Source organism: Mobula hypostoma, chromosome X1 (genome assembly GCF_963921235.1).
Source record: "Mobula hypostoma chromosome X1, sMobHyp1.1, whole genome shotgun sequence".
In the NCBI taxonomy this organism is placed as follows: domain Eukaryota; kingdom Metazoa; phylum Chordata; class Chondrichthyes; order Myliobatiformes; family Myliobatidae; genus Mobula; species Mobula hypostoma.
Window position 1 is genome coordinate 21,923,212 of NC_086128.1, and position 27,789 is coordinate 21,951,000.

The 27,789-nt window shown below is 40.3% G+C and overlaps 1 protein-coding gene across 7 annotated transcripts in view; it reads right to left on the reverse strand.

The window, feature by feature from the left end:
- LOC134340353 (R3H domain-containing protein 2) overlaps positions 1 to 27,789 on the reverse strand; it is a 265,555-nt gene that overhangs the window by 16,734 nt on the left and 221,032 nt on the right. For all 7 annotated transcript variants that reach the window (XM_063037505.1, XM_063037499.1, XM_063037500.1 and 4 more), the window contains 5 exons: positions 25,206 to 25,329; positions 22,864 to 23,021; positions 20,871 to 21,022; positions 16,160 to 16,260; positions 12,372 to 12,541 (listed from right to left, as the gene is read on the reverse strand). In XM_063037505.1, the coding sequence (XP_062893575.1) occupies positions 12,372 to 12,541; positions 16,160 to 16,260; positions 20,871 to 21,022; positions 22,864 to 23,021; positions 25,206 to 25,329 (705 nt within the window). The remainder of the gene's footprint in view (positions 1 to 12,371; positions 12,542 to 16,159; positions 16,261 to 20,870; positions 21,023 to 22,863; positions 23,022 to 25,205; positions 25,330 to 27,789) is intronic.

A 27,789-nucleotide genomic window follows, 5' to 3' on the forward strand; every position in this document is an offset into this window, starting at 1 on the left:
ATATTGTCCTATAGACCTTTTCAATGCAAGTATTAGTTACGTTTTAAAACTAAAGAACATAAAGCAATAGAAATTAACCATTTCCTAAAACTTACACTTGTCTTTTTAACTTTAAATAATATCAAATCAGAACACGATTAAAAAGATAATCAGTTATAAAATGGTGTCTGAATTATGTTTGCATGTCCTTGACTAATAACCCCTGCCACTTAACTCTGCTTCTTGTGATACCTACATTTGGTAATGTGAATGTTGTAGTTTCTTGTCTCAAAGTTTCAAATATTGTGCATTAAGTTCTGGACAGCATTGTTATCTGTACCTCATTCCATTGCATATACTCCATGAGTACAAGGCTTCATGATATTTATATTAAAACAAAAGTAGTTGATCATGCAAATATTGCAAACCTTACAAAATCTATCGGGGTATTAAGTTCAACTGTTCAATGCAGAAAACAATGTTTTAACATTTGAAATTGAACTGACAGAAGCTGAAGAAACTAATAAATCATCATTTAATAATGTCAAGTCTACTGACTGTGGAAAAATACAAACATGTGAATTGGTGATTTTGGCTTGGCAAAGAAATGATCCAGCAGCCTGAAGGTAGTTAATAAAAAAAAATCCAGTCAAGTGCTTTAACAAATCTGAGATATCCTATTTCAACATAAGATCACAGTCATAAAAATTAATGCTTCAATTTAGAACTGTAGAATAACCTTCCAGATTTCCTAATTACAGCTTGTGCTTGTCAGTTAAGCTGTCAGTTCCTGAGAAATGATCCACTGGCTTAGACAAATGTGTAAAATGCTAAGCCATAAACAACACATTTACAGCCTCAATAACAAAAAAAAGGAAAAAAAGGGAAAGTAATAACCTCACAGAGCATAATTTACAGGGAAATGGATTTTTAAAAACATCTTTCTCCATGAAAATCTATTTTGCAATATATTTCTATTTTGTCCATCTTGATAAAATTTTGACTTGAAGCTTTTCCTTGACAGAGGTACAACACCAAATATAGTGGGATAAGGGTGATGTGACAGAGACTCCATCGATGTATTTTTTTTATTAATTACCCAAAATAACTGCTTTTACAGTCAGTTACTCAGAAGATGATCAGGCCAGCAGCTAACTTGAAGGAGAGACTCTTAAATTTTCGGGATACAGGGTTGTGAGGTTTTACATTCAGTGGCACACCTCATTAACGTAAATATCTCATCAGCTAGTCACTTGACAGCAACTCAATGTATAAAAGCATGCAGGCGTGGTCAAGAGATTCATTTGTTGTTCAGACCAAACATCAGAACAGGAAAGAAATGTGATCCGAGTCACCTTAACCGTGGAATGATTGTTGGTGCCAGGTTGAATACAGGTGTCCCCCGCTTTTCGAACATTCGCTTTACGAAACCTCGCTGTCATGAAAGAACTACATTAGTTACCTGTTTTCGCTAACAGAAGGTGTTTTCACTGTTACGAAAAAAGGCAGCACGTGGAAAAAGCAGCGCACGCCCCGAGCAGCCACTCTCCCCCGGATTCGGAATGGCATTCTCGCCGGCATTGCTTTAACATGAGCCTCTGAGCAGTCGTTTGCAAGATGAGTTCTAAGGTATCGGAAAAGCCTGAAAGAGCTCGTAAGGGTGTTACACTTAGCGTAAAACTAGACATAATTAGGCGTTTCAATCGTGGTGAACGAAGTAAGGACAAAGTGAGTTTGGCTTGTGGAAGTTGATGAAGATGATGTTGAAGAGGTTTGGCATCCCATGACCAAGAACTGATAGATGGAGAGCTGATGCAATTGGAAGAGGAAAGCATAATAATCAAAACCGAATGCAGTAGTGAAAGTGAAGTTGTCCAGAAACTGAACGTGAAACAACTGCGTGAGATTTTCGCTGCGTTGATAAAGTACGACTTTAATTTTGAAAGGGTACGTTGGTTTAGGGCATATTTGCAAGCTGGTTTGAGTGCTTACAAAGAACTATATGATAGAAAAATGCACGAGGCTAGCAGTCAAACATACTGTCATTTTTCAAGCCTTCCACATCAGCCACAGCAGACGACGAACCTCGACCTTCAACATCGAGGCAGGCAGACATAGAAGAAGATGACCTGCCTGCCCTGGTGGAAACAGATGACGACGAGATGACACCTCAGTGTCCCACCACCCCAGTGGTCCCAACCCCCGGGCCGCAGACAGATATCAATTCGCGGAGAATGCAGCGGTAGCCGGGAGGCATCCAGCACGTCTTTAAGAAAAAAACCAAAATAAACAAGCTAATTAATTAGGTGCCGTCCGGCACGTAAATGTCGGCCCAGATCAGAGGTGATTGCCAATTGTGTCGCCTCTGATCTGGGCCGACATTTACGTGCTGGGCGGCACCTAATTAATTAGCTTGTTTATTTCAGCTTTTTCCATCGGTATCAGTTGGCGGCCTGGAGGGTGGGGGCCACTGCACCACCCCAACCTCCGACGACTCAGCCTAATACACCATCATCAGTGTGCTCGACGCTCTACCTTTGGATGGCGGGGGAAACCTGTATCTCAGAAACTGCTGATATCCAGAGATTTTCACACACAACACTCTCTAAAATTTAGAAAAAATGGTGTGAAAAACAAAAAAAAACATTCAGTAAGTGGCAATTCTGTGGGCAAAAATACCTTGTTAATGAGAGAGGTCAGAGGAGAATGGCCAGACTGGTTCAAGGTGACAGGAAGGCAACAGTAACTCAAATAACCATGTGTTACAACAGTGGTGTGCAGAAGAGCACCTCTGAATGAACAACACATTGAATCTTGAATGGATGGGCTACAGCGGCAGAAGACCACAAACATGCACTCAGTGACCACTTTATCAGGTACCTCCTGTACCTAATAAAGTGACCACTGAGTGAATATTTATTTGCTGAAAGTTTTATTTTTAGTCGACCCAAAGAAGGATGGTGTTTTTACATATGCAGAATAGTTAAGGGACATGTGTACCAATTTCAAGTAAAAAAAACATTTTTATCCAGATCTAGCCCCACTGTTCTAGAGTACAGAAATCTTAAGTGGTGCTTCAAAATATGTGGAACAATTGCTGTAACTATGAAAAAGTGGTGTTTTTTCTTGCTCCACTTTTGTATGCTCTGCATTCAGTAACTATATAATTTTGTACACCAAACTGTGCTGAAAGGATGACTAGCCAATATTACCAGTGACTTTCCCAATGGACCTTCACTGGCTGAAGAGTTGGGTGGCTGACTTTTCCATTGGCCTCTGCCAATATTGTGATGCAATATCTTGCTCAGAATTATACTATTGGATTCATCAGAGGCTCATGTGCTATTATCTTTTGTTGTGGAGAAGTGCCCTACCTGTTATAATTAGTACATGATCAGCATCAGAGGTGCTTAAGAAGCAAAAGATGCAGGAAATCAAGCTGTTCGGATCTTTAATTTCATTGTGCCTATGATATATTATGGTGATTATAAAATGCCAGTTTAAAATAATGGACTTCATTGACCCAGAACATAAATGGAGCAAAACTTTATTTCTCAATAGTACCTGATGGAGTTTGGCATTGTGTCCTTTAAAAGGAGGGAAGGTGATGAACATTATAGCCCTAATCTATCTGGTGTAGACAACCGTAGTGCAGCTGAGTTAGTTTTTATATTGCCATATTGGCGCAGACTATTGAGAGGAAAAAAAATCAACAATCCAAAAACAAAGGTGTGGTTTTAAATTATTTAACCACTCCATTTTTCTCCCTTTTTATTGTTGCTGCACTAAGGTATAATACAGGTCGACCTTCACTAATCCGGCACCATTAGTGCCAGATTAGTGAAAATGCCGAATTACAGAAGGATTACATTAAGCATAATCAGGGCCGGATTACAGGTAGTCTGATTAGTGAAGGTCGACTGTATTGTAGTTTCTTCCTAATAAGTTTCAGACACAAAATTATGTATATCATTACTGGACATGTGATGACAAAGAGAACATCTGCAGGACTAAGGACAGAGCAGGAGCATCAAACCAGCTAGATAGTGTTTTAAGAGAGCTTGGAATAAGGTTAATGGGCTCTTTCTATTACATTAATACAGGGCCCCAAAGGTGGGGGGAGGGGGTGCAAGTAATATAATTTTCCTCTTTCCACTTGAGGTCAAGGATGTCTCCACTATTAACAAGTTAATTTTATTGTGACTTGCAGTCAATTTCTGCAAATGAGCTCCAGCAGATGGTTAACTGCAGAGAAAACGGCCACCCTGCAAACTTGTACTGTATATCAACATTAACATCCCTTGACCTGATATACTAATTATTAACTCTTATTTACTGATTAAAAACTAAACTGGAACAAATGCTCTCAATGATACCTTGGGGGTTAAACTCAACAGCAGCAGAGAATGAAATGGGATTTAGCCAAGACATCTAACACTATGGAGTCCAAAACTTAAATATGTACTGGCTGTTCATTATCATGATTTCAGTAATTGGGAAACATTAACCATGCTCTTAGTTGCTTTAGTAGTACTGCCTGTAACTCTAGTATGCAGTCAGTGAAACCAGACATACAAGTCAATTCAGAGGATTTATCAACTATTTGGATGAAGTTACAGGGCATAGTCAAACTGAGCACTTACATTTTCAGATGCAGCACTGAAGGCCCCTATGATCAAGGTGGAAGAGCTCCTCAAACAACAAATGGCCGGAAAGCCTTACATCAAATCAGTGGTGGTAGCATACGCTGATGAGATCAATGCAAGGCGTGAAACCCCATGGCCATAGATGCAGACTGAAAAAAGTTCAATGTCCTCACGTGCCTGATCAAGGCAGCTAAAATCTCATCTCCCACCAACGTCACCACTTGCTCTTGTACTGCTTCATGCAATATAGCCTCAATCAGCTAAAAGTCATCATCAGTCAGGACCAGGACTGAACCCATGACATCTTCCTGTACTTACCAGTACTCCAGCTACACTACTCGCAATTCAACCATGACAGCTATATCAACCAAACCCACTACACAGCACACAATTCTTTCACGCATTATTGTCCCCTCATCCCACAGACTGTTTTGATTTACAACTGCTATAAGATGCATCTCTCACTTTGCCACATTTCTAGTCTTGGGCACTTCTCCTTTCAAATAGCCAAGAGATCCAACCTGGTAAGATGCTGCTCAGAAGTAAGAGAATGAAAATTAAAATACACTGTCACTTGATGCGATACTTGCACCCACAGAAACCTCGTGTACAATAAAGCATAGCTCAGAACCAAGATCTGCATGCACTGGGTGTAAGTGGCTTTATCGCCAGTGAAGGCGTCTGCTCTCCAAAGTTCTGAAAGTGTGGACTTAGATGAAGAATTCAAGAAGTAGCTGATGGACAGCTGGGTTTTGGCTAGTGGGCCAAAAAGCATTTTTCTAATAGTAAGGAACATGGGGAATCCAGTACATGGTTTTATTAAGATCCTGGAGTCTATCTCTCCCTGTGCAGAAATGGTGAAGCACCCATTGCACATTGACCCAAGAATCACAGAGAATTTGACTGCACAATGTCTCAAGTTCAGTGTTACATCACAAGCAAAAGCCAGCCAATATCCCATAGCGAAAGCTCTTCTGCTGTGCAAGATCTGCATACAAACATAAGTTTCGATTGTTGTCGGCAGAGTTCTGGACAACAACGTTCAAAGCAGCACTTCAGAAATGTCCCTGAACAAATTATAAGCATTACCAAGGCGTCACACTGGGAGAACGGTGACACTGCAAATCTACTTATCCCTTTCAGAATAAACAACATTTTTAGATTATGAGAACACTCAGTCCTCATTTACTGTCATATAGAAATGCATACATGCATTAAGAAATGATACAATGTTCCTCCAGAGTGATATCACAGAAAAACAGGACAAACCGAAGACTAACACTGACAGAACCACATAATTATAACACATAGTTACAGCAGTGCAAAGCAATACCATAATTTGATTAAAAAACAGACCATGGGCACAGTAAAAAAAAGTCTCAAGTCCTAATCGACTCCCGACTCCCCGATAGCAGGCGGCAAAAGGGAGAAACTCCCTGCCATAAAACTCCAGGCACCGACAACTGCCAATGCATTGGAAGCACCTGACCACAGCCGACACTGAGTACATCCATCCGAAAACTTCGAGCCTCCGACCAGCCCCTCCGATACAGCCTCCCGAGCGCCATCGACCTTGCCCTGGCCGCCGAAACAAGCAAAGCCGGGGATTCGGGGCCTTCTGCTCCGGAGATTCCGGTTAACACAGTAGCAGTGGCAGCGAAGCAGGCATTTCACATTGCACCTCCTCCAGTGTCCACGCTGTTATCCATCAGCAAGACTGCTTCCAGATTGGGGCAGGGTGTAGTTGAGAGTTGGACTTCCTAAATCGAGAGCTACAAGTTCATTCTCTAAAGCCTTACCCACTGAAAGTCAACATACGTACACCAGTAACGTTGGAGAACTGTGCAGGAACACAAATGTGTGCAAATACGGGAGGGGGGTTGTGGAATAAGCACTAAAGGAATGTAGAAGGGTGATAAATTGGTGTTTAAGCAACACACATCAAAGTTGCTGGTGAACGCAGCAGGCGTTCCTGTTGTTTGTGTTTAAATTGGTGTTTATATGTTTTTCAGCATGGTTGGATGTTTAATCATGATATTTTGAATTTTGCATTGTCACTGCAGTCAAGTATTGGGATGGTCAGCTCAAGAGGGCAGGCAAGATAGAAACAACAATGAAATGAGATTGGGTTCCATAAGACATAGGAGCAGAATCAGGCCATCTGGCCCATCGAGTCTGCTCCGCCATTCAGTCATGCCTGATCTTTTTTTTCCCGCCTCCTCCTCAACCCCGGTTCCTAGCTTTCTCCCCGTAACTTCTGATGCCATGTTCAACCAAGAACCTGTCAATCTCTGCCTTAAATACACCCAATGACCTGGCCTCCACAGCTGCACATGGCAACAAATTCCACAAACTCACCACCCTTTGGCGTAAGAAATTTCTCTGCATCTCTGTTTTGAAAGGGCACCCCTCTATCCTGAGGCTGTGCCCTCTTTTCCTAGACTCCCCCACCCATCCTTTCCACATGTACTCTGTCTAGGCCTTTCAACATCTGAAAGGTTTCAATGAGATCCCCCCTAATCCTTCTGAATTTCAGTGAGTACAGACCCAGTGCCATCAAACATTCCTTGTATGATAACCCTTTCATTCCTGGAATCACCCTTGTGAACCTCCTCTGGACCCCCTCCAATGCCACCATATCTTTTCTAAGATGAGGGGCCCAAAACTGTTCACAATACTCAAGGTGAGGCCTCACTAGTACCTTATAAAGCCTCAGCATCATATCCTTGTTCTTGTATTCTAGACCTCTTGAAATGAATGCTAGTATGGCATTTGCCTTCCTCACCACCAACTCTACCTGCAAGTTAACCTTCAAGGTGTTCTGCACAAGGACTCCCAAGTCCCTCTGCATCTCAAGTTCCTGGATTTTCTCCCCGTTTAGAAAATAGTCCACACATCTATTTCTTCTGCATTTTCCAACATTGTATTTCATTTGCTATGTTCTTGCCCATTCTCCTAATCTAAGTCCTTCTGCATCCTACCTGTTTCCTCAACACTACCTGCCCCTCCACCAATCTTCGTATCATCTGCAAATTTGGCAATAAAGCCATCTATTCCATGTTCATAGAAAGCGTAGTCCAATCAATTGTTCTCTGGTTGCCTGTCCAAAAACACCTCCTGCCCTCCTCCTCCTCTTGTTCTGCAGCTGGGTTTTCCAGCATACAGTAAAGCCATAACAAAGCTGGAGACTCGATCTGCTGTTTACAAGAAGATGCCACCAGAGTGGTTCAGGCAGCAGAAACATTGTTTGTGGATGTCAATGGTCTAGTCCAGGAGTGGTGAATCTATTTGTGTGCCCAAATTGGCAAAAATCTTGTAAAAAATCCTCTTGTGTGCCATGGTAATTTTGACCAGAGATTATGATTGATTAATGAACTACAGGTGTCCCCCGCTTTTCGAATGTTCGCTTTACGAAACCTTGCTGTTACGAAAGACCTACATTAGTTGCCTGTTTTTGCTAACAGAAGGTCTTTCCACAGTTACGAAAAAAGGCAGCGCGCGCGCCCTGAGCAGCCAAGCTCCTCCCCCGGAACTGCATTCTAGCCAGCGTTGCTTAAACACGTGCCTGTGAGCAGCCGTTAGCAAGATGAGTTCTAAGGTATCAGAAAAGCCTAACAGAGCTCGTAAGGGTGTTACACTTAGTGTAAAACTAGACATAATTAAGCGTTTCGATCGTGGTGAACGAAGTAAAGACAAAGTGAGTTTGGCTTGTGGAAGCTGACGAAGATGATGTTGAAGAGGTTTGGCATCCCATGACCAAGAACTGATAGATGAGAAGCTGATGCAATTGGAAGAGGAAAGGATAACAATCGAAACTGAATGCAGTAGCGAACGGACCAAAAGTGAAGTCGTCCAGGAACTGAACGTGAAGCAACTGCGTGAGAGTTTCGCTGCAATGATTGCAGAAAAGTACGACTTTAATTTTGAAAGGGTATGTCAGTTTAGGGCATATCTGCAAGATGGTTTGAGTGCTTACAAAGAACTGTATGATAGAAAAATGCACGAGGCTAAGCAGTCAAGCATACTGTCGTTTTTCAAGCCTTCCACATCAGCCACAGCAGACGACGAACCTTGACCTTCGACATCGAGGCAGGCAGACATAGAAGAAGATGACCTGCCTGCCCTGATGGAAACAGACGACGATGAGTTGACATCCCAGGGTCCCACCACCCCAACCCCCGGGCCGCGGATCGATACATTGCCGCGGAGAATGCAGCAGTAGCCAGGACGCACCCAGCATAAACAAGCTAATTAATTACGTGCCGTCGGCACCTAATTAATTAGCTTGTCTATTTTGGCTTTTTTCTTAAAGATGTGCTGGGTGCGTCCCGGCTACCGCTGCATTCTCTGCGGATTGGTATCGGTCGGCGGCCCGGAGGTTGGGAACCACTGCACCACCTCGACCTCCAACGACTCAGCCTAACACTCCATCATCAGTGTGCTCGGCGCTGTCTTCCCGATTCCGGTAAGTGATACTACACTGTACATACATTATTTCTACTTTATATAGGCTGTGTATTTTTGTGTGTTATTTGGTATGACTTGGCAGCTTCATAGCTTAGAGGTTACTGGAGAGAGTATTTCTGCCAAGAGCGCTTGCGTGAGATTTTCGCTACGGGAGAACAGTGCGGCAATGATTGTAGAAAAGTATTTTTACTTTATATAGGCTGTGTATTTATCATATCATTCCTGCTTTTACGATATGTTACTATTATTTTAGGTTTTATGTGTTATTTGGCATGATTTGGTAGGTTATTTTTTGGGTCTGAGAACGCTCACAAATTTTTCCCATATAAGTAAATGGGAATTGCTTCTTCACTTTACGACATTCCAGCTTACCAACTGTTTCATAGGAACACTCTACCTTCAGATGGTGGGGGAAACCTGTATTAACAATAATTATGGACTTTTTTTTAAGGAAAAAGGATGAGTCCTGTTGCTTATTTATCTGTATTCATTGTTTTACTATTAATAAAATTATAACAGAGACAGACTGAACAAAATAAGGCATTTTAGGAAATCTGTTCCAAAATTATTAATAATCTTTTAAAAAGGGAATTGAAAAATAACATTATTCCTAAGTAGTACTGTTATTGTAACCGTTTACAATCCAAACACTGTGTACAAGAGGTCTGTAAGGATTTCAAAATGTATTATCTAACGTCATGTGAACCTGCAGAATCAGGAACCTACAATCCTTGTTAATTTCTAGCAAAAGAGAAGCAAATGAATTCCACTGTCCAGGAGTAAAGCATATCTGATATGAATGCTGCGTATCATGACATGTTGTACGTGCTCTCTGCCCTCGCACGGTAAAAGTCTAGAAACATGAACACTGCTGTCCACAACGACTTCGTCAATTGCAAACTGACTGAGCATCAGAAGATGGAGAGTACAGATAATGCTCAAGGTGGCAGAATGTGACTAATGAAGTCCCACAAGGAACATCAACTATTCACTGTATTGGTAAAAGACTTGATAATGGGTAGAAAGCTACATTTTCAAGTTTGCCAGTAACATAGTAGGTAGCTTTGTAAGTAACGTGGGTGGCAACATTAAAGAGAAATTAATAGATTGAGCCAGTGGAGATTTCAAAGTAGACAGATGTGAGGTCATCAACTCGAGGCCTAAAACCAAAAGAAAGGGCACTTTCTAAATGGTGAAAAGCTCTAAAGAGTGCCTGACCATACAGATTCGGAGTTCACACACATGGATCACTAAAATGCTAGAGACAGGTGCAGAAAATCATCATAAAGGCTGTCTTATAGTCTTATGAATTTGATCTTTGCATAGAGGACTTAGGAGTACGAGTGAATGGAAGGTATATAACAGCTATATCAAACGTTGGTTGGAACACACCTGGAGCAACACCAGCAGTTCCGGGGACCACACTCCTAAGAAGAAGAGACTAGTCATAGAGAGGATGCAGTATCTGGTTACAAGAGTGATAGCTGGACTTCCCAGAACTAAATCATAAGAGCAATGTAGAGCAATTACACAAAACTAGTTATTTAGGATACTCAATAATGACTCTAATGAAGTCTTCAATATATTACTAGCAACTGATAGGATATGAAAGAAACAATTTCTCCCAGTTGTACAGGATAGGATAAGGGGACATCTTCCAAAAACTAGGACCAGGTATTCCTGGAGCTAAAATTAGGTAACACCTTGACATGCAGGAAGTGGGAGAAAATCTGGAAGTCTCTTACACAAACAATTACTGAAGGTTGATAAATTCTTAATTTTAAGTTTGAGAATAAATCCTTAATAAAAAAGTGTTAAGGTTGCGGGGAAAAGGCAGGTTGAAGGAGTTAAGGAACAGATCAGCCAGGATCTCTCTGGATAGCACAACAGGTTTAAAAAGTTAAACAGCTTATCTCTGTTCCCTTGTTCCTGGCAACATACTGAATTCCTATTCTGTGGCTGTGACTGCAGCTTATGGCATACTTCTGACAGAATTCTTTATTGAAGTTGTATATCTTTAGGCATTGAAACCTCATTGAGGTGAACACTGCTTTGTAAGCGCACTTGCTCAGTAGGACCTCCTGCTAAGGATCCTTCTCTACCTCCCAGTGGGTTACATATCAAAATATGATTAGGGGCAGGAGTAGGCCACTCATCCACTCGAGCCTACTCAGTCATTCAATGAGATCAAGGTTGACCTGATTGTAACCTCACATTTGCATTTACTCTTAGTAACCTTTCGCTCATTTATCTGCCTCTGACATTAAAAGTATTCAAAAGCCCTGCCTGGCCTGCTCTGCAAGTACTCCCCTTAATTTCCCTGTTTACTACATGCCAAGATGCTTTGATCATCACAATAACACCTGTTACTGAAAGCAGAAAGCAGAAGTAGCACAACCTACTTGATCTCGGAGTCAAGACACACAATTCTTTTTTTTTCCTGTAACACCAATGATCACAGAATCAAAACCTGTCATAATACTCAGCATTCAATAATCATTCAATCATATATCAGCATGGAACTGATGAAAACCACAAATCTGAGTCTTTCCTGCTATGAGTACTGGATCCTCCATGTATACCCAACATATAGCCGCATCTTGGAAGAGCAATCCAGCAATGCTTGTTCCAATTCTGCACTGCACAATGACAGATATTACAAGCTGCTACTTCTGTGCAGTCTAACATGAGAGTATTGAACAATATGACAAATAGTTAGAATATACAGACGTGCATTGGGAACCCTACTGCAATCATTTTAATACTCACACTCATGTACTATACAGCTAAAGTTTGCAGCTTCTGAGATTTAACCTGAAACTTTTGAGCAAATTCCAGTTGTTCTGAGCTAACTGGTCTTGTTAAGTAGCTGCATTATTGTAAAATTAACCAGAGACTGCTAATATACTTCTACCTGACTGAGTTATTCTAAGTTTACATACTTGCCTTCTGTCTATCTCACCATTTTCAGACCATCCCTTACAATTAATTGAAGCCATTTTATCCTCGCCAACCAAAATCCCAGAACATCACAGCATTGCCATTCCCGTGAATTGTTACTTTATAAAATTTAATGCACCAGTCTGTTCTCCCTTCACACAGCCGAGAATGTTTGGTTGAGGATCCACATGTGCTGCATTGCAACATGGAAAAAGTAATTCATTCATTTGAGACAAGACAATGTTTTTGTCAGTACAATCAGTACAAAATTAGAATAACTGACTCAGTTGATAGATAGCGGCACGAACTACAACATATATTAAACAATTAATTGGATACCTGGGTGGGATTATCAGGGTTGTAGAGCTCAGTGGGTTTCTGCCCTCGCTGCTCCACACTGTAGTATTTGCACTGGTTCCACTGCGGTAACAAGGGGGGCTGAGAGGGTTGAGGGCCATTAGGTACACTCAGCTGCATGACGACTACTCCATGACTGGGTGCTGGTACACCTGAGGTGGGGAGACAAAACAAACTGATTACTACCCGTACAATCTCAGTATTAGGTAGTAAATCACGTACATATAATTCCACTTTGAGAATCTTTATTTAAAATATACTTACCTCTTTAGGATCTGAAGGCACTTCCTATTACAAAATACCACCCAAAAGAAATCAGTGTCAGCACAGTTCAGATAAAATTGATTTTATTACTGTGCCTGATTTAGTTATACTTAAATAAAATCTGCAAAACCAGTCACATTGTCTGCCCTACCAAAACAGTAAAATCTCATGTTACAATATCTCACTGATTTGCTCGAGCTTAAGTGGTTGATTTTGAAAATCATCTCAAACATTTGCAGTTTCCCAAGCTTTTATTTTAAAGCATTAAATTTTGATTTGATGTGTATTAGACTATATATGAAACTAATGAGACTTAAAATCTGTTACTCAAACTCTCTAAAAGGATACCAGCTTTTATAATCCAAGTACATTGGGCACTTTTGTAAGTGTTCATTGCAATCCTTTTAAAGCCAGCAATTTCAAGCGTCTGGTTAGAGTGCAATGAACAGGGTGTAATCGTCCGGGAATGCGATGAAATGTAAGAGCATCTTCAAGACTTTTGAAACGAAAGATGAAGTCTCTTCTCTGTCGGAAGCAGGGAACACTGAGTTGAAGAGCAATATCGGTTAAATTAGTCAAATTGTCAAGTCACATATGGATGAGCTTTTGTGGTTTAGGATACTTTAGATCCTTAGTAAATAAGGACAAGCACTCACTTTAATACTGATTTCAATTTTGTTCCAGAGGACAAGTTCAGTGCAGTACAAGTACAATATGATAAACTACAGAGCATCTCTCACTGAACTAATGCAGACTCCTGCACACAAAGACTGTAAATAAAGATGATAGCCCAGATTTTGCTGAAGTAGGGCATTTGCTGGATGCCAAGATAGACCTGTTTGTGCACGTTTTGGCTTTAGTTTTACCATATCATTGGAAATGCAAGCTGATAATGGTGCAGCAAGGATAACTGGGCATCTGAGACCTTGGTGAACAGAATCAACAGTACATCTTCTTATCCAATGAGATTAGAACATTGAGAAATAAACATGAAGGGATGAGACGGGTGGGTGATTTAGAGGGGGCAAATATAATGCCAAAACAGATACACATATAGAGGAAAAGGTATAGATTTGGACTAAGTAGAAAAAGACAAATTTGAAACAACAAAATAAAAATTGATATTGAAACTATTCACAGCCTGAAGAAATGAGAGTCCACACTTATAACTCTACATTCTAAGCAAGAGAAGTTAATCAGCAATCATTAACAACTAACATGCTGGTATAGGTTTAATTATACTGAAAATGACTAAACTTTCTGTTACTAGTTTAATGCATAATTAATATACAACCTCATGAAAATCACGGGCAGGTTAAGCGCAAAATACTATTTTTTTTAAGCTAACCGATTTGTAATTCCTCACTACATTGTCTGCCAACTTGCGCATTAATAATGCTGTTATTTGTTTGTACACCGTTACATTTTCAAATAAAAATGCCCTAGTATTAAGTTACTGCTGTGCTTGTGTAAATTCCAGCCAAAATGTAAAGAGAATTTGCGATTGCAATCATCCCAAGCAATACAACAAAATATTCATTTACTGATACATAGGAAAACTGGAGGGCATGCATCTCTGCAGCTAATTAAAAGGCAGTAGGTGCTGACGCCTGTAATTTATGCACTCACATGATAGTACCACGGAGACTCAGAACCTAGATGCCAGAAATACTTTAAGAGAGTTTATCTCATGAATGTCACCAAATCACTTTATTCCTCATTGACGAACTTCATGAGATAAGGGCTTTCCAGTCCATCAATTAGAAGGTTCCAATTTCAGCAGTATCTCACTTATTAGGCTGGTGGATTTTCATGTCTGCATTTCTCTGGTTATATTTTATATTGCATTAAGATACAGACACCTTTTTGGAAAAAAAAGGAATTGATTGCAATTAAAAGTGCATATTCCCCTCTCCTATTCCCTCCAATTTCCCCATTATTACCCAACAAAACTGTGCCATATTTCTGGCCTCACACTTTACAAAGTCACTGAGCATAACACCTAATTTATGAACTACTCTAGCTTTAACAGTATTATTACTTTGAGATGAAAAGGCAACTGCCAACCTTTACAAGCTTAAGGCCACATGATTGCAATTGGCAGACCTATCATTCAAATCTACAAGCATTTGGAATAAAAAGGGAACACACCACAATACAAAAGGACCACTGGAGGAAGTTTAGGATACTTCTTTTCAGACAGCCAGAGTCTAAGCATGGCATAGTTATATTCTTGGTGCACTTCCTTAGGAAATTGATTTTAAGAAGTTCTGGTCTTGTTTAATGTTTCTCTCTGTGTCCTCATTGTTGGCTCAACAGAACACTATTTATTACTATGCTTTGTAGAGATGACATTTTAATCTCTAAAATCAGGACTGAACATAAGAAAAACGAGCAGCAGCAAGTACATTCAGCCCCTCAAATCTGCTCTGTCATTCAATCAGATCATGACTGATCTGACCTTGGCTTCAACTCCAATTTCCTGCCTGCTCCCCATGAACTTTAACTTTCCTACTGAATGGCTGAAAAGTCCTGAGGCTATAACAATTTCAGCCAGTCAAAATTCAGATGGTCAAGCTGTTTCTCATTCCTTATCACGCAATTTTAACTATGGGCAGGCAAGGGTGAAAGAAGAATCCAGAAAGCACAGGACCTACCAAAGCTGAACAGTAGGATTTCATCATCAGTATTTTGTTTAGTTTCTTCACAATGACTGGGAGGGTTAGCCACAGGGACAAGGCCACAGTTAGACAGTTTTAGGGATAAAGTTGGTAGGGAGATGCAGGGAGAGGAAACAGTGATCAGACTCTCTGAAAAGTGTCACTGTATGAAAGATGGCAAGCAAGCGTATCTGCACACGAGGAATGAAATCTCGAGTTTCTATGACTCTGTTTTAACTTGCCCCGCATCCCCAATTCACTCCTCTTTACTTGGAGCACATTTCTGGGACCTGTTGTCACCAGATGTTAATTTCCAACAGAGTTTAGAATTAAAAGGAAACTGCCTGTGTGCAGAACAACAACAGACAGTTCATCTTAGAGTGATGCTGCCAGTCCTGCTGAGTTTTCCTAGTATTTTCTGATTTTTTTAACAGCTTAGAATGTTCATTACTTATAAAGCTATGGAACTTATAAAAGCAATTAGACTAAGTATGGTTAAAGGGCATTTGCTTTTCATTCTCCCCAGGATAGTATCCCAAAGTCCTGGATCAGTCTTCAGACAGAATAAAGCTATCATATTGACCATTTCAATTCATTCATACAACACAAATACATTCGTGCTTGGGGTTTCTAAATTCTCCATTTTTGCCACCAAAACCTTTGCAGGGAAGTCTATAGTTTATGCCATGTTTGTGACAAATTATGCTCGGTATAAACAGCAAAGAGTTAAGAGTACAGACATGATTTTACAGATCCCTATCAGAGTGCGAGCACTAAAGGCTGCTGATGCTTTGCCAAGTTGATGTATGCTAATCTGAACATGTGCGAGAGTAAATTTGCACTAACCTGTATATTGTTGCTGCATTTGCGCTGGGTTACAAGGAGAGGGAGATTGAGGCATCTGGTACTGCTCTGGACCAGGTGGCTGAAGGAATCCAACCGATTGGCTGAAAAAGTTTTGCCCAGTTTAGTTTTATACAAAGCAGCTGTTACACAGATCAACTCACACAATCTATCTATATAACTAACAGGCATGTGTGCAACACAAGTGTGTAGTGTCACACCTGTAAGTGTGGCCTCAGAGGAGCCACACCTTAAAAGTGTCACACCTCAGGTCATCACATCACACCTGCAAAGAATCTTACGCCTAAAGGGGCAAAAAACAATCCATGGTTGGCTCAAGTAACCACTTATCCATTGTTACCAATTTTCTCCCCCAAATACTGCAATTTATGAACCAGCACACGCCATAAAAACAACCATATAAATCAATCTAATCATTATCATCATGGAGCTTTGAGCTGCCAAATTCATTAATCCTTAGGTCACTCTATGTAGCTACCAGTAACATTTATAGAACACAAAATTCATACAATTTCAAAATCAAAAAGAAAATCACTGAACTTACCCATTAACAAAATGCTGGAGGAACTCAGCAGGCCAGCCAGCATCTACGGAAAAGAGCAAACTTCAATGTTTCAGGCTGAGACCCTTCATCAGGACTGGAAAATAAGATGAGAAGTCAGAGCAATAAGGTGAGGGGAGGGGAGGAAGAAGTGCAAGGTGGGAGTTGATAGGTGAGACATCTCTCCTCCCAGTTTCACCTATCACCTTGCACTTCTTCCTCCCCTCCCCCCACCTTATTGCTCTGACTTCTTATCTTATTTTCCCGTCCTGAAGAAGGGTCTTGGCCTGAAATGTCAACTGTACTCTTTTCTATAGATGCTGTCTGGCCTGCTGAATTCCTCTAGCATTTTGTGTGTGTTGCTTGGATATCCAGCATCTGCAGATTTTCTCGTGTTTGAACTTACCCATTAAATAATTTTCTTAATATTAGAAATTAATACAATAAATTCTATCCTGCAAGCCTACCGCTGTCTGGAATTTAAATTACAAATTGCACCTATACCTTAAAGGCTAGGGTTACCATCTACTACGGACAAATTCTGTGTGCAAAATGCACTGGGAGTTGTCTTATCACCACCTCCTTCACAACTACAATACCATAATCATGCCATAATTGGCCTGCACAGAAAGACTGGATGAAATAAACTGTAAGCACATATGTGACAAAGTAGCAACTTGTTATTTGCAGGTTCCACCCATTTTCTGTGGAACTTTAATGTCCAGAAAGTATCAGTACAATCTGTCTCACATAACACCAGACAAAACAATTATCAAAAACAACTGAAACTGGAGCAGCAGAAAGAAAAAAAACATTCAGCAGTTCAAACAACTTGTGAAATGAGAATTTTGGGTTGAAGAAACCTTGTGTAACAGTAATGGGATTAATCTTTGCGCAGTGCTGAAGTGGCATGCTTGAGGTAGTTTAATACTGATCTTGGATATTGCGGCAGAAGTCAGTCTGTGAGGCAGAGACTGTGGCAATAAAGACCCATTCAAGGTGCAAGTCATTGTAGACTTTACAGCGGATCAACTTCACTGGCACACAGGTGCACCAGCAGCAGCTTCAGCAAGAACCAAGAATTCTCCTCATAACACATGTCAGGCAAAGAGAAATGTATTAAAATTAGGTAAATAACTGAGAAGAAGCAAAGTTCCAGAGAAGTTGCTGTGGTATAGAAACAAACAAGAGTTTATGAGTGAAATTTATAAAGGGTGTAAACAAGAAGGCTAGCCAGAAGACAATTGAAAATGCACTCTGTAGGTGACAAAAGTACTGATGAGGGTTCCAGCATCTCATGGGTTGAGTAAGGGATATATAATTGACATTAAGGGGTGTAAATGAGAAGTCTTTGTGACAAAATAGTGAAGGAGGTTTAAAGATCAGCTTGGGTCATATAGGACACCATGGTTGCAGGCTGGGACATTAACCAGCAAGGGGAATAACTTACTGGCTAAAAGTTTTCCATGTTTAGCTGCAGCAGTTGCAACTGGTCAAAAACTGGATTTCAAGTAAGCCACCTGCTAGAAGAAAGGCACTAGAGGATCAAGAGAAGGACCAGAGAAGTGGAGCTGGGTGTCACTGGTGACCATGTGGAAGATGAGTCTACCTGTGGATACTTTTCCAAAGGGATAGCATGTAGATGGGGAAGAGGCAGCATGGTAGCGTAGCAGTTGGCATAATACTTTACAGCACTGGCTCTAAGATCAGGGTACGATTCCTGCTGCTGTCTGTGAGAAGTTTGTACATTCTCCCCATGACCCCTCTGGGTCCCACAATAAAAAAAAATGATGTACAGGTTAGAGTTAGTCAATTGTAGGCATGCTGTGTTAGCGCCAGAAGTGTGGTGATATTCATGGATTGCCAGCACAATCCTCACTCATTTGATGCAAATGACGCACCGTATGTCTTGTTGTACATGTGGCATATAAAACTAATCTTTATCTTTATAAGAGGAGGTTAGGATTGATCTTAGCATCTTAAGCAAACACTACAGAAGTCACCATGTACAATACTGTGCAAAAGTCTTAAGCACCTATATATAGTTATGGTGCCTAAGACTTTTGCACAGTATTGTAGCAATTTTATGTATTGCACCGTATTGCAGCCACAAAAAAAAACAAAATTCATGACATATGTGAGTGATGATAAACCTGATTCTGATATGGGTCACTATTGTGGACTGAGAGTGGGAAGGGGGCAGAGAGAGGGGAATCATGGTTAGGAAAAGGGGAAAAGAAAGGGGAGGGAGCAGGAACCACCAGAGAGACATTCTGTAATGATCAATACACCAATTGTTTGGAATCAAATGACCTTGCCTGCTTTTTCAGGGCTGGGTGTGTCTACACCAGCGCCAACCCCCACTCCTGGCACTCCTTCTCTGCTACCTGTCTGCCCCACACCCCTCCCGGGGTGCTCCACCCTCGCCATTCTCAACATCCTTTGCTCCTGCCAGACTTACAATCTCACTCCCGCTCCAAGTTGACAAATACATTACTGTGCAAAAGTCTTACGCATCCTAGCTACCTGTATAAATGTGTGTCTAAGACTCTTCCACGGTACTGCAAGTTGGAAAAACAATATTTTATTGAGTAAGTAGCAAGAAACAGGAGGTTTTGCAGAATAGAGCAAAGTTACTTACACCTCAAGCAAGTTTCAAAAAGTGGTTGGTAAATATTGCCATTGTAGTATCTGAGAGACTTGTACTCTTCAGCATGAGTACAGTGTGCAATTCTTTTTAACCTATGAAATATTGCTGCAGTAGATTTGCTGCATTACAGCGATGAGCAAAATGCTATTGCGTTCAGGCTGAATTAGGGCTATAGTAAGCATTAAAAGGCATGTTCAGGTCCAGGGCTACCCCATGACCAGCAACATAGGAGATCTATTAATTCTCTCAAAGCAAAAAATACACTAGGATAGGAAGTGCAATACACAATGTACATCCTTACATATGATTTTATGTTTTCCCAAGAAAAACCAATGCCCTTTATTATCCTCATTCAATTGGCAAAGAAGGGATTCACGAGGATCCACGAGGATCCACAATGCCTCCTAGAACACAGAGTGTTAATCATTCATTGAAAAGAACCTTCGGTGAAATTCATATTTGATTTGTTTCAAGCTGACCTTGAACATGGGCTCCCAGCATGGTAGAACTGTGCTCCACACTGCTTGGCTAAGGACTTAGTTATGGGTTAACATTTTGTAAGTGCCCATGGCTCCATTTCAAGAAAAATACAGCAGCAGTTGAAGATCCCATAACAGCTTGACATATTTGAGGGAGAAGACCACAAAGACTGAATCATAATGAAGAAAAGACAATTTTAGAGTTTGCATTCACATACTGTATATGTCAAATTTACAGAATTTGTAGGATAATTTGAATGTTTAGCTTTCTGGACAAAGTTGCACCTATACTGGGAGCAATGGGAGCTTAAATGGTTGGAATTGTTGCTTCTCCCTGCCAGTGAGTAAGCACTGTATGTGAGGTTGCTTGTGCTGAATAGTTTCTAAACTCTGTGGTATATTCAATTCTAGGTAGAGGCCCAACATTACTTATTGTGATTGGGATATGCCCTATGTACTTCAGGAGCATGCTTATTTTGTGGAGAGTAACACTGCCACATAGGTCAGATGCATTCACTGCTTCTGCTAGAAAGCCTATGGATCTCCATTAAGTAGCCTTAGTAAACAGTGAGCTCAGTTCACCAGAACACCAAGGCTAGTCATAATAACTGTGGCTGCTTGGAAAACCACAAAATTAATGAGTCCAAGATCAGAGCAGAGTATGTGCATGCATTAATATGATGTGAAGAGACAACATTTATGGATTTGCGAGATATTCCTGAAAGTGCACAATACTGAACTGACCTTTGCACATTGTATTGCAGATAATCCACCGTCATAACTCTTACTATTCCTTTATTCAAAGGCATTGCTTCAGGTTTTCTGTGCTAGTTAGTTTGAATTCAACATTAAATACAGAAACTATAGTGTAGTACAAGAGAAACAGGTACAATCAAAGTATTTCTCCAAAAGCCATTCTGACTGTAGATTAGAAATTATGTCTCAGCCGTGTGAATGAGTGGCACCATGCTTCCTAAAATATGGGTCCTAACTGAGTGCATTTGCTAGATAACAATCTCTTACCTTGTGCTATTTTGCTGGGATGGTGGAATTACACTGTAGTATACTGGCACTCCTCCACCAGGCAGTGTTCCTTGCACAGACTGACCGGGTACCATGACGGGCTGCTGGTAGGTCTGCTGTACAACTACTTGAGAATCACTGGACATTGGCACCTGGGTGATAAATAATAAAACAAAATCAGTTGACAGAGACATTTTTGGCAGACTGCCATAGTAAATACAGCACAAAAAGAGGCTTTTCTGCCCACTGAAACTGTGCTAACCATTAGGCAGATATTTACACTAATCCTATACTAATCCCATTTTATTTACCCCATATTTTCATCAACTCCGCAACAGATTCTCCCACTCACCTTCACACTAGGGACAATTTACAGCAGCCAATTAATCCACCTACCCACAAGACCACAAGATACAGGAACAGAATTAAGCCATTTGGCCCCTCAGGTCCCATCTTTGGGACACGAGAGGAAATCAGAACATCAAAGGGAAACCTCTGTAGTTACAGGAAGAATGTGCGAACTCCAGACTTGGGTCATTGGAACTGAGAGGCACTCACATGATTAAAGAGATTATACTACCCCGTGAGAAATACGTAACTAATTCCTCTGGTTACTTATTAACACTACCTATGTTTAGTCATGTAAGTGCTGGGGCCTACAGAGGACCTATCCAGAGTTTAGAAAATTTTGATGAGATCTCATTGAATCATAGAAAATATTTACAGGCTCAACACACAGGAAGTGGGGATTATGCTTCCTTTGGCAGGAGTATCTAAAGCTAGTGGTCACAACAGGACAGAGATGGGGAGACACTTCTTCATCCACGTGATTGATCTTTGGAATTCTCTCCCCATGAGGCCTATGGAGGCTTAGTCACTGAGTATATTCAAGGGAGAAATTGATAGATTTTTGAACATCAAGGAGTTACAGGATATGGGGTTGATGTAGGAAAGTGGTCTGAGGTATAAGATTAGCCATGAGTCTTATTGAATGGAGGAGCAGGCATGAGGGGGTTGAATGACCTACATCTGAATCTGTGTTCACATACTTAAGCCTCAAAATGTCATTTATGTTTTATAACTAAGCAAATAGATTACCTAGCATACTAAAAGGGGCCCCATTATCCAATTACATGTCAAAATGATTTGCAAACAAAATAAACGAAAAAGTAGCTCTGAGATTTTATGGAAAAGGTTTCACTTAGAGGCAATGGCCTTCAAGAAGGGCACATTCAGACACAGAACTCAGAACTCCTGAAAGAGGATGTGAAATACCATACATGCGGAAATCTGAAATGGAAACAGAAAATGTGGGCTATACTAAGCAGGTCAAGCAACCATGCATGAAATGCCTGAGTCATTAACTCTCCTCTTTCTCACCACAAATAACACCCTGATGAACATTTCCATTTTATAATCAAGATTGATGTAATGTGAGCTGGTGACAAACCAAACTGTTCTCTCTCTCTCTTGCACTGCACTACCCTGCCTCTATCTTCCCCAGATTCCAAATCATTTGCTGACTCTTTAAGATATCTGTAGGACATGTTCAGTGAGTGTAATGCCAAATCCCCAGTAAAAAGGAGGCAGTGGAGCGGCATGAGCAGACTCGGTTGAACATTAGTTCAAACCTCTGTATCACATAAACTCGAGTAAAAAGCTGAGTCATTATAGATGCTCATAAATCAACCTACCATCCTGAATTGCATGCTTCGATGACACACAGCAAAGAACAGAGTTATGCCCACAGAAACTTTATTTAATCATTGCACTAGCAGCACTACAAACCACTCACACCTCCTTGTGTTTTCTTATTTTGAGGACATGAACATGAAGGGAATGAACAAATCCAAACAAGTAAATAGTGCTTTGCTTGGTAAATATGCTTCAATAACAAATCTACTTACTGGACCTCAGTGATAAAAAGACAATACTTTACGAAAATGTAGTTCTTCGGATCATCTCATTTAATATTCAACAACAGAATCATCACCTGATACGATGGAACAGATGAGTATTGGACCATCATTCCCTGCATCTGATTTCCCAGGTTGTTTCGCTGACTATTCATCAAGCCTGGTGTCTGAGGTTGTTGTACACCCATCATCCCCTGATAGGTCTGCTGCTGGTTTGGTATCACACCCTGTAAACCTAGGTTCCAAAATAATAAATTAACTAAGAACTGGACCACTGGTCACAATATAAAGGCAACACCAACAAAACCATGAGATAGATAGGAACGGTAACCAGAAAAATGAATGCCCAATTCATTAGTATAAACTATCCAATGATAGCTTCTCTCCTGTATGGAGGAATTAGAAATGGTGTACTTATTTTCTAACCTGCAATTAAACAACCTCCTTTCAAAAAAAACCTCTGGTGATGCATTGGATTTATAGCTAGTAAATGAGACATAAAATCAAACACGCTGAGTTTGTGATTTAAGCCAATGATTAAGCCTCACACGCCTGGGTTAAAGGGAAATAAAGAGATCAGCCAGTGTTCTGACTCCAGATTGCCATCCAGTGATCTATGTTTCAAATCCAGGTGTCGGCATCAAGTACGAAAAGGCACTGGCTCAGCTGTGCTATCTTCATGCCTCACAACAACACTTCTGTATCTGATACCAGAGACAATAAATATCTCTGAAAATATTACCTTTAATATTGGAAGTTAAAAAACACTCAATAAATAAAATCATATCAGCACAACACAAAGATACACAAGATGATAAAGAGAATATAAGGAGCACACTTTCAGGAAGTTTGCTTTGCAGCACTGCAGACCTTGAGGTTGATTTTCAATTACTGTTGAGAAATAAACTGGCACAGCAAACAGGAAGTCTGTCACAGGTGTGGGCACTTTTTTTTTCCATAATTGAAATATAACAGGTGTTATACCCCGTTAGCTGGAAGTCTACCTCACTGTCTCAAACAAATGCTGTCATTCAAACCACAGCTAAATGTATAAGTTCAGAACATGGACTGAACTGTGTTTTTCAATGTATACACTGATAGCAAATCTGACCATTAGAAGTAATAACACTGCTTCTTCACACATCAGCTTTGTCCTCCCAGATGGAACGGCATTCATTTTTCAAAAACTACTGTTTAGTGAAAGAAATTTGCCAATCAGAAAAGCTTGCTAAATCACCTAGTCAAATATACTGGCAAATAGACTAACCATTACACTGCAGGGAAGCTATACCCCGGGACAACTCCTTTATGGAAGACTGAGCTTGTGCGTTGAGACACTGAAGCAAATACTAATATTGGAGCAATAAAAGTAAGTATCTGCTACATTGAGCTTTATTATTGCAATAGTGTGCTGTGAGACTGGTGTCTTATGGACACTGATGTGTGCAATTTTCTGAACTCTGGTGGAATTATTCTTCCAAAGTTCTTTAAAGACATCAGTGATTTTCTGGCTGAAAAAAGAAAACAAATTTTGGTAACCATTACATGGGTTAAAAGACACTTGAAGCGCTAATACCAACCATGACTAATCCCAACAGTGGAGGCCCCATTTTCTACATACTGTGCAATATGATAGCCATGGCAAGTTTTAGATAAGCATTCCCAACAGGAGAAGAAAAATCAGGACATGCCAATACTTTGCACAGGACTGTCAGATGAGAAGTAGCATCATTTGTGAGAACTGCACAGAGTAAACTAAATTGCAAATGTTAGATGCACAATCAGGAAATGCTGTTACACATGATTTTTCCTTGCAAAATGACACCGAGGCAAGATTTCTCCATGGAACAATATGAAGGACACCAAACATAGAAGAAAATGAATGGGAAAAAAGTGGCCACTGTAAGCTCAATAAAAAGACTGAGGAACAACTTCATATACATTTACACAGATCAACAAAGTTGAAGAATAGCTTTATTGAAGAGTAACAGCTGATTTCTAGAAGTTAACGTGATTTAATGAAAATTTTCTATGTGACTAAGGGATTTTCATTATTTATTAATCTTTCTGGATATGTGCATCACTGACATTTACTGCTTATCCCTAATTGCCTTGAGAAGGTGGTACTGAGCCACCCTGTGGAACACTAGCAGTCTTTCTGGTGACAGTGCTTCCACAATGCTGTTGGGGAAGAGTTCCAGAATTTGGAACCAGTGATGGTGAAGGAATGGCAAAATATTTCCTGGATAATGTGCAACTTGGAGGGGAACCTATGGGTGGTAGTGGTCCCATGCACTTGCTACCTTTTTGGTGGTACAGGTTTTGGGCTTGGGAGGTGTTCTCAGTAAATGCTTTGATATTTATGTCAGCTGGAACTTCTTAAATTATCTTAAGCTTGTAAGCAATGTACTTCACTAACCTGTTTGTTGCGCTGGCTGAGGCAGCTGTTGACTGCGCTGAGAGTTGTAAGGAACCTGGGAGAGAGGCCGATACTGCTGGTTGGAACTTTGGTACTGCCCTGGGGGATAATATGAGACTGGTATCTGGAAAAAGAGAAAGGGAACAAAATAATCCAGTTGACTTTTGAGACTGTTACTTTAAGTACCCAGGCAATTAATTATCATTCTCAATCTAGAAAGTCAAAAGAACATCACACATTTTGAATCAATGATACTCAGCAATGTAAGCTTTTAGTTACACCAGAGACTATTTTGTGTACACAATGAAACATGCCAGAGTCTATTTTAATATATAAAAGTCAATAGTAAATGGGGTGCTAGATAAGTATCAGTTATCTAACCAAGAGATTTTAATGAAAGTTCAATTAATAACTTTAAATGGCTGGCCAAACAATGTAAGACAAGCCCTTCTAAATCATTTATGCAAAATAAAATGCCATGCATTTTGCACAAATTCCAGTAGACCACTTGCATTACATACAAGCTGCTGGTGCTATCCTTGTGTGATATTGCCAATTCAGCAGTAACTGATAACAAATTCAGCTATTTATATATAACCAAATCAGGTTGACTCTGTGGTTAAGAAAGCATACGGTGCATTGGCCTTCATCAATCACGAGATTGAGTTTAGGAGCCAAGAGGTAATGTTGCAGCTATACAGGACCCTGGTCAGACCCCACTTGGAGTACTGTGCTCAGTTCTGGTCACCTCACTACAGGAAGAATGTGGAAACCATAGAAAGGGTGCAGAGGAGACTTACAAGGATGTTGCCTGGATTGGGGAGCATGATGAGAATAGGTTGAGTGAACTTGGCTTTTTCTCCTTGGAGCGGCGGAAGATGAGAGGTGACCTGATAGAGGTGTACAAGATAATGAGAGGCATTGATCGTGTGGATAGTCAAGAGGCTTTTTCCCCAGGGCTGAAATGGCTAGCACGAGAGGGCACAGTTTTAAGGTGCTTGGAAGTAGGTACAGAGGATATGTCGGGGTAAGTTTTTTTATGCACAGTGGTGAGTGTGTGGAATGGGCTGCTGACAATGGTGGTGGAGGCAGATATGATAGGTTCTTTTAAGAGACACCTGGATAGGTACTTGGAGCTTAGAAAAATAGAGGACTATGGGTAACCCTAGGTATTTATAAGGTAACGACATGTTCGGCACAACATTGTGGAGCGAAGGGCTTGTATTGTGCTGTAGGTTTTCTATGTTTCTGTTTCTGCTGTGGTCTTCAGGACTATGAAATGTTGATGTTGCTGTACATACCAAACTAAAGCCACTATTATCCTTTAACAGTAACAAGAAATACAACAGTACAATAAATGTGAATGATGGAAAAGTCCACAGTGGATCGGTTACCCTTTGTAAGAACTCAAGATTTTCACTCTTTATAACTTCAATGAATTGGTCTATTTCCAGACCACATATGCAGCTTGCTTTTTTTTCTTTTCAACCCCAAAATTTTCTGAAGCCCTTAGCTATGGTTCAAACCTCATCATAGTTTCAAATCTGCACTTCCAGAAGCATCTGGTCCTTTGTTTTACAGCAATATAATGGAATAAACCATTTGCTTTACTTCAAGTATACATACAACATGGCTAAAAAAAAATTGTGACATTCACCCTACACTATATGTTGTGAAATGCTCAATGGTTGTTTAATTTTCAACAATGATCATATGTTGCTGTGGATAGGTTCTGGAATTGATTATTATGATATACACAGAAATACAGTGCCTATAAAAAGTATTCACCTCCCCTCTTGGAAGTTTTCATGTTTTATTGTTTTACAACATTGAATCACAGTGAACTTAATCAGGTTTGTTTGACACTGATCAACAGAAGACTTTTTCGTGTCAAAGTGAAAACAGATCTCTACAAAGTGATCTAAATTAATTATGAATATAAAACACAAAATAATTGATTGCATTAGGATTCACCCCCTTTGACAGGACACACCAAGTCATCACTGGTGCAGCCAATTGATTTTCAAAAGTCACAGAATTAGTTAAATGTCGATCAACTGTGTGCAGTTAAGATGTTTCAACTGAATGTAGCAAAAGCTACACCATGAAAGCAAAAGAACACTCCAAGCAACTCTGCGAAAAGGTTATTGAAAAGCACAAGTCAGGAGATGGATACAAGAAAATTTCTGAGCCTCTGAATATCCCTTGGAGTATAGTTAAGTCAATCATCAGGAAATGGAAAATATATGGCATAGCTGTAAATCTGCCTAGAGCAGACCATCCTCAAAAACTGAGTGACCGTGCAAGAAGGGGACTAGTGAAGGAGGCTACCAAGATATCTAATGCAACTCTGAAGGAGCGACAAGCTTCAGTGGCTGAGGTGGGAAAGATTCTGAATACAACTGTTGCCTGCTGCTTCACTGTTGCTTTATGGGAGAGTGGCAAAGAGAAAGCCTCAGCTGAAAAAAAATGTATGAAATCTCAGCTGGAGTTTGCCAGAAGGTATGTGGGAGACTCTGAAGTCAGCTGGAAGAAGGTTCTATAGTCTGATGAAATGAAAATTGAGCTTTTTGCCCATCAGACT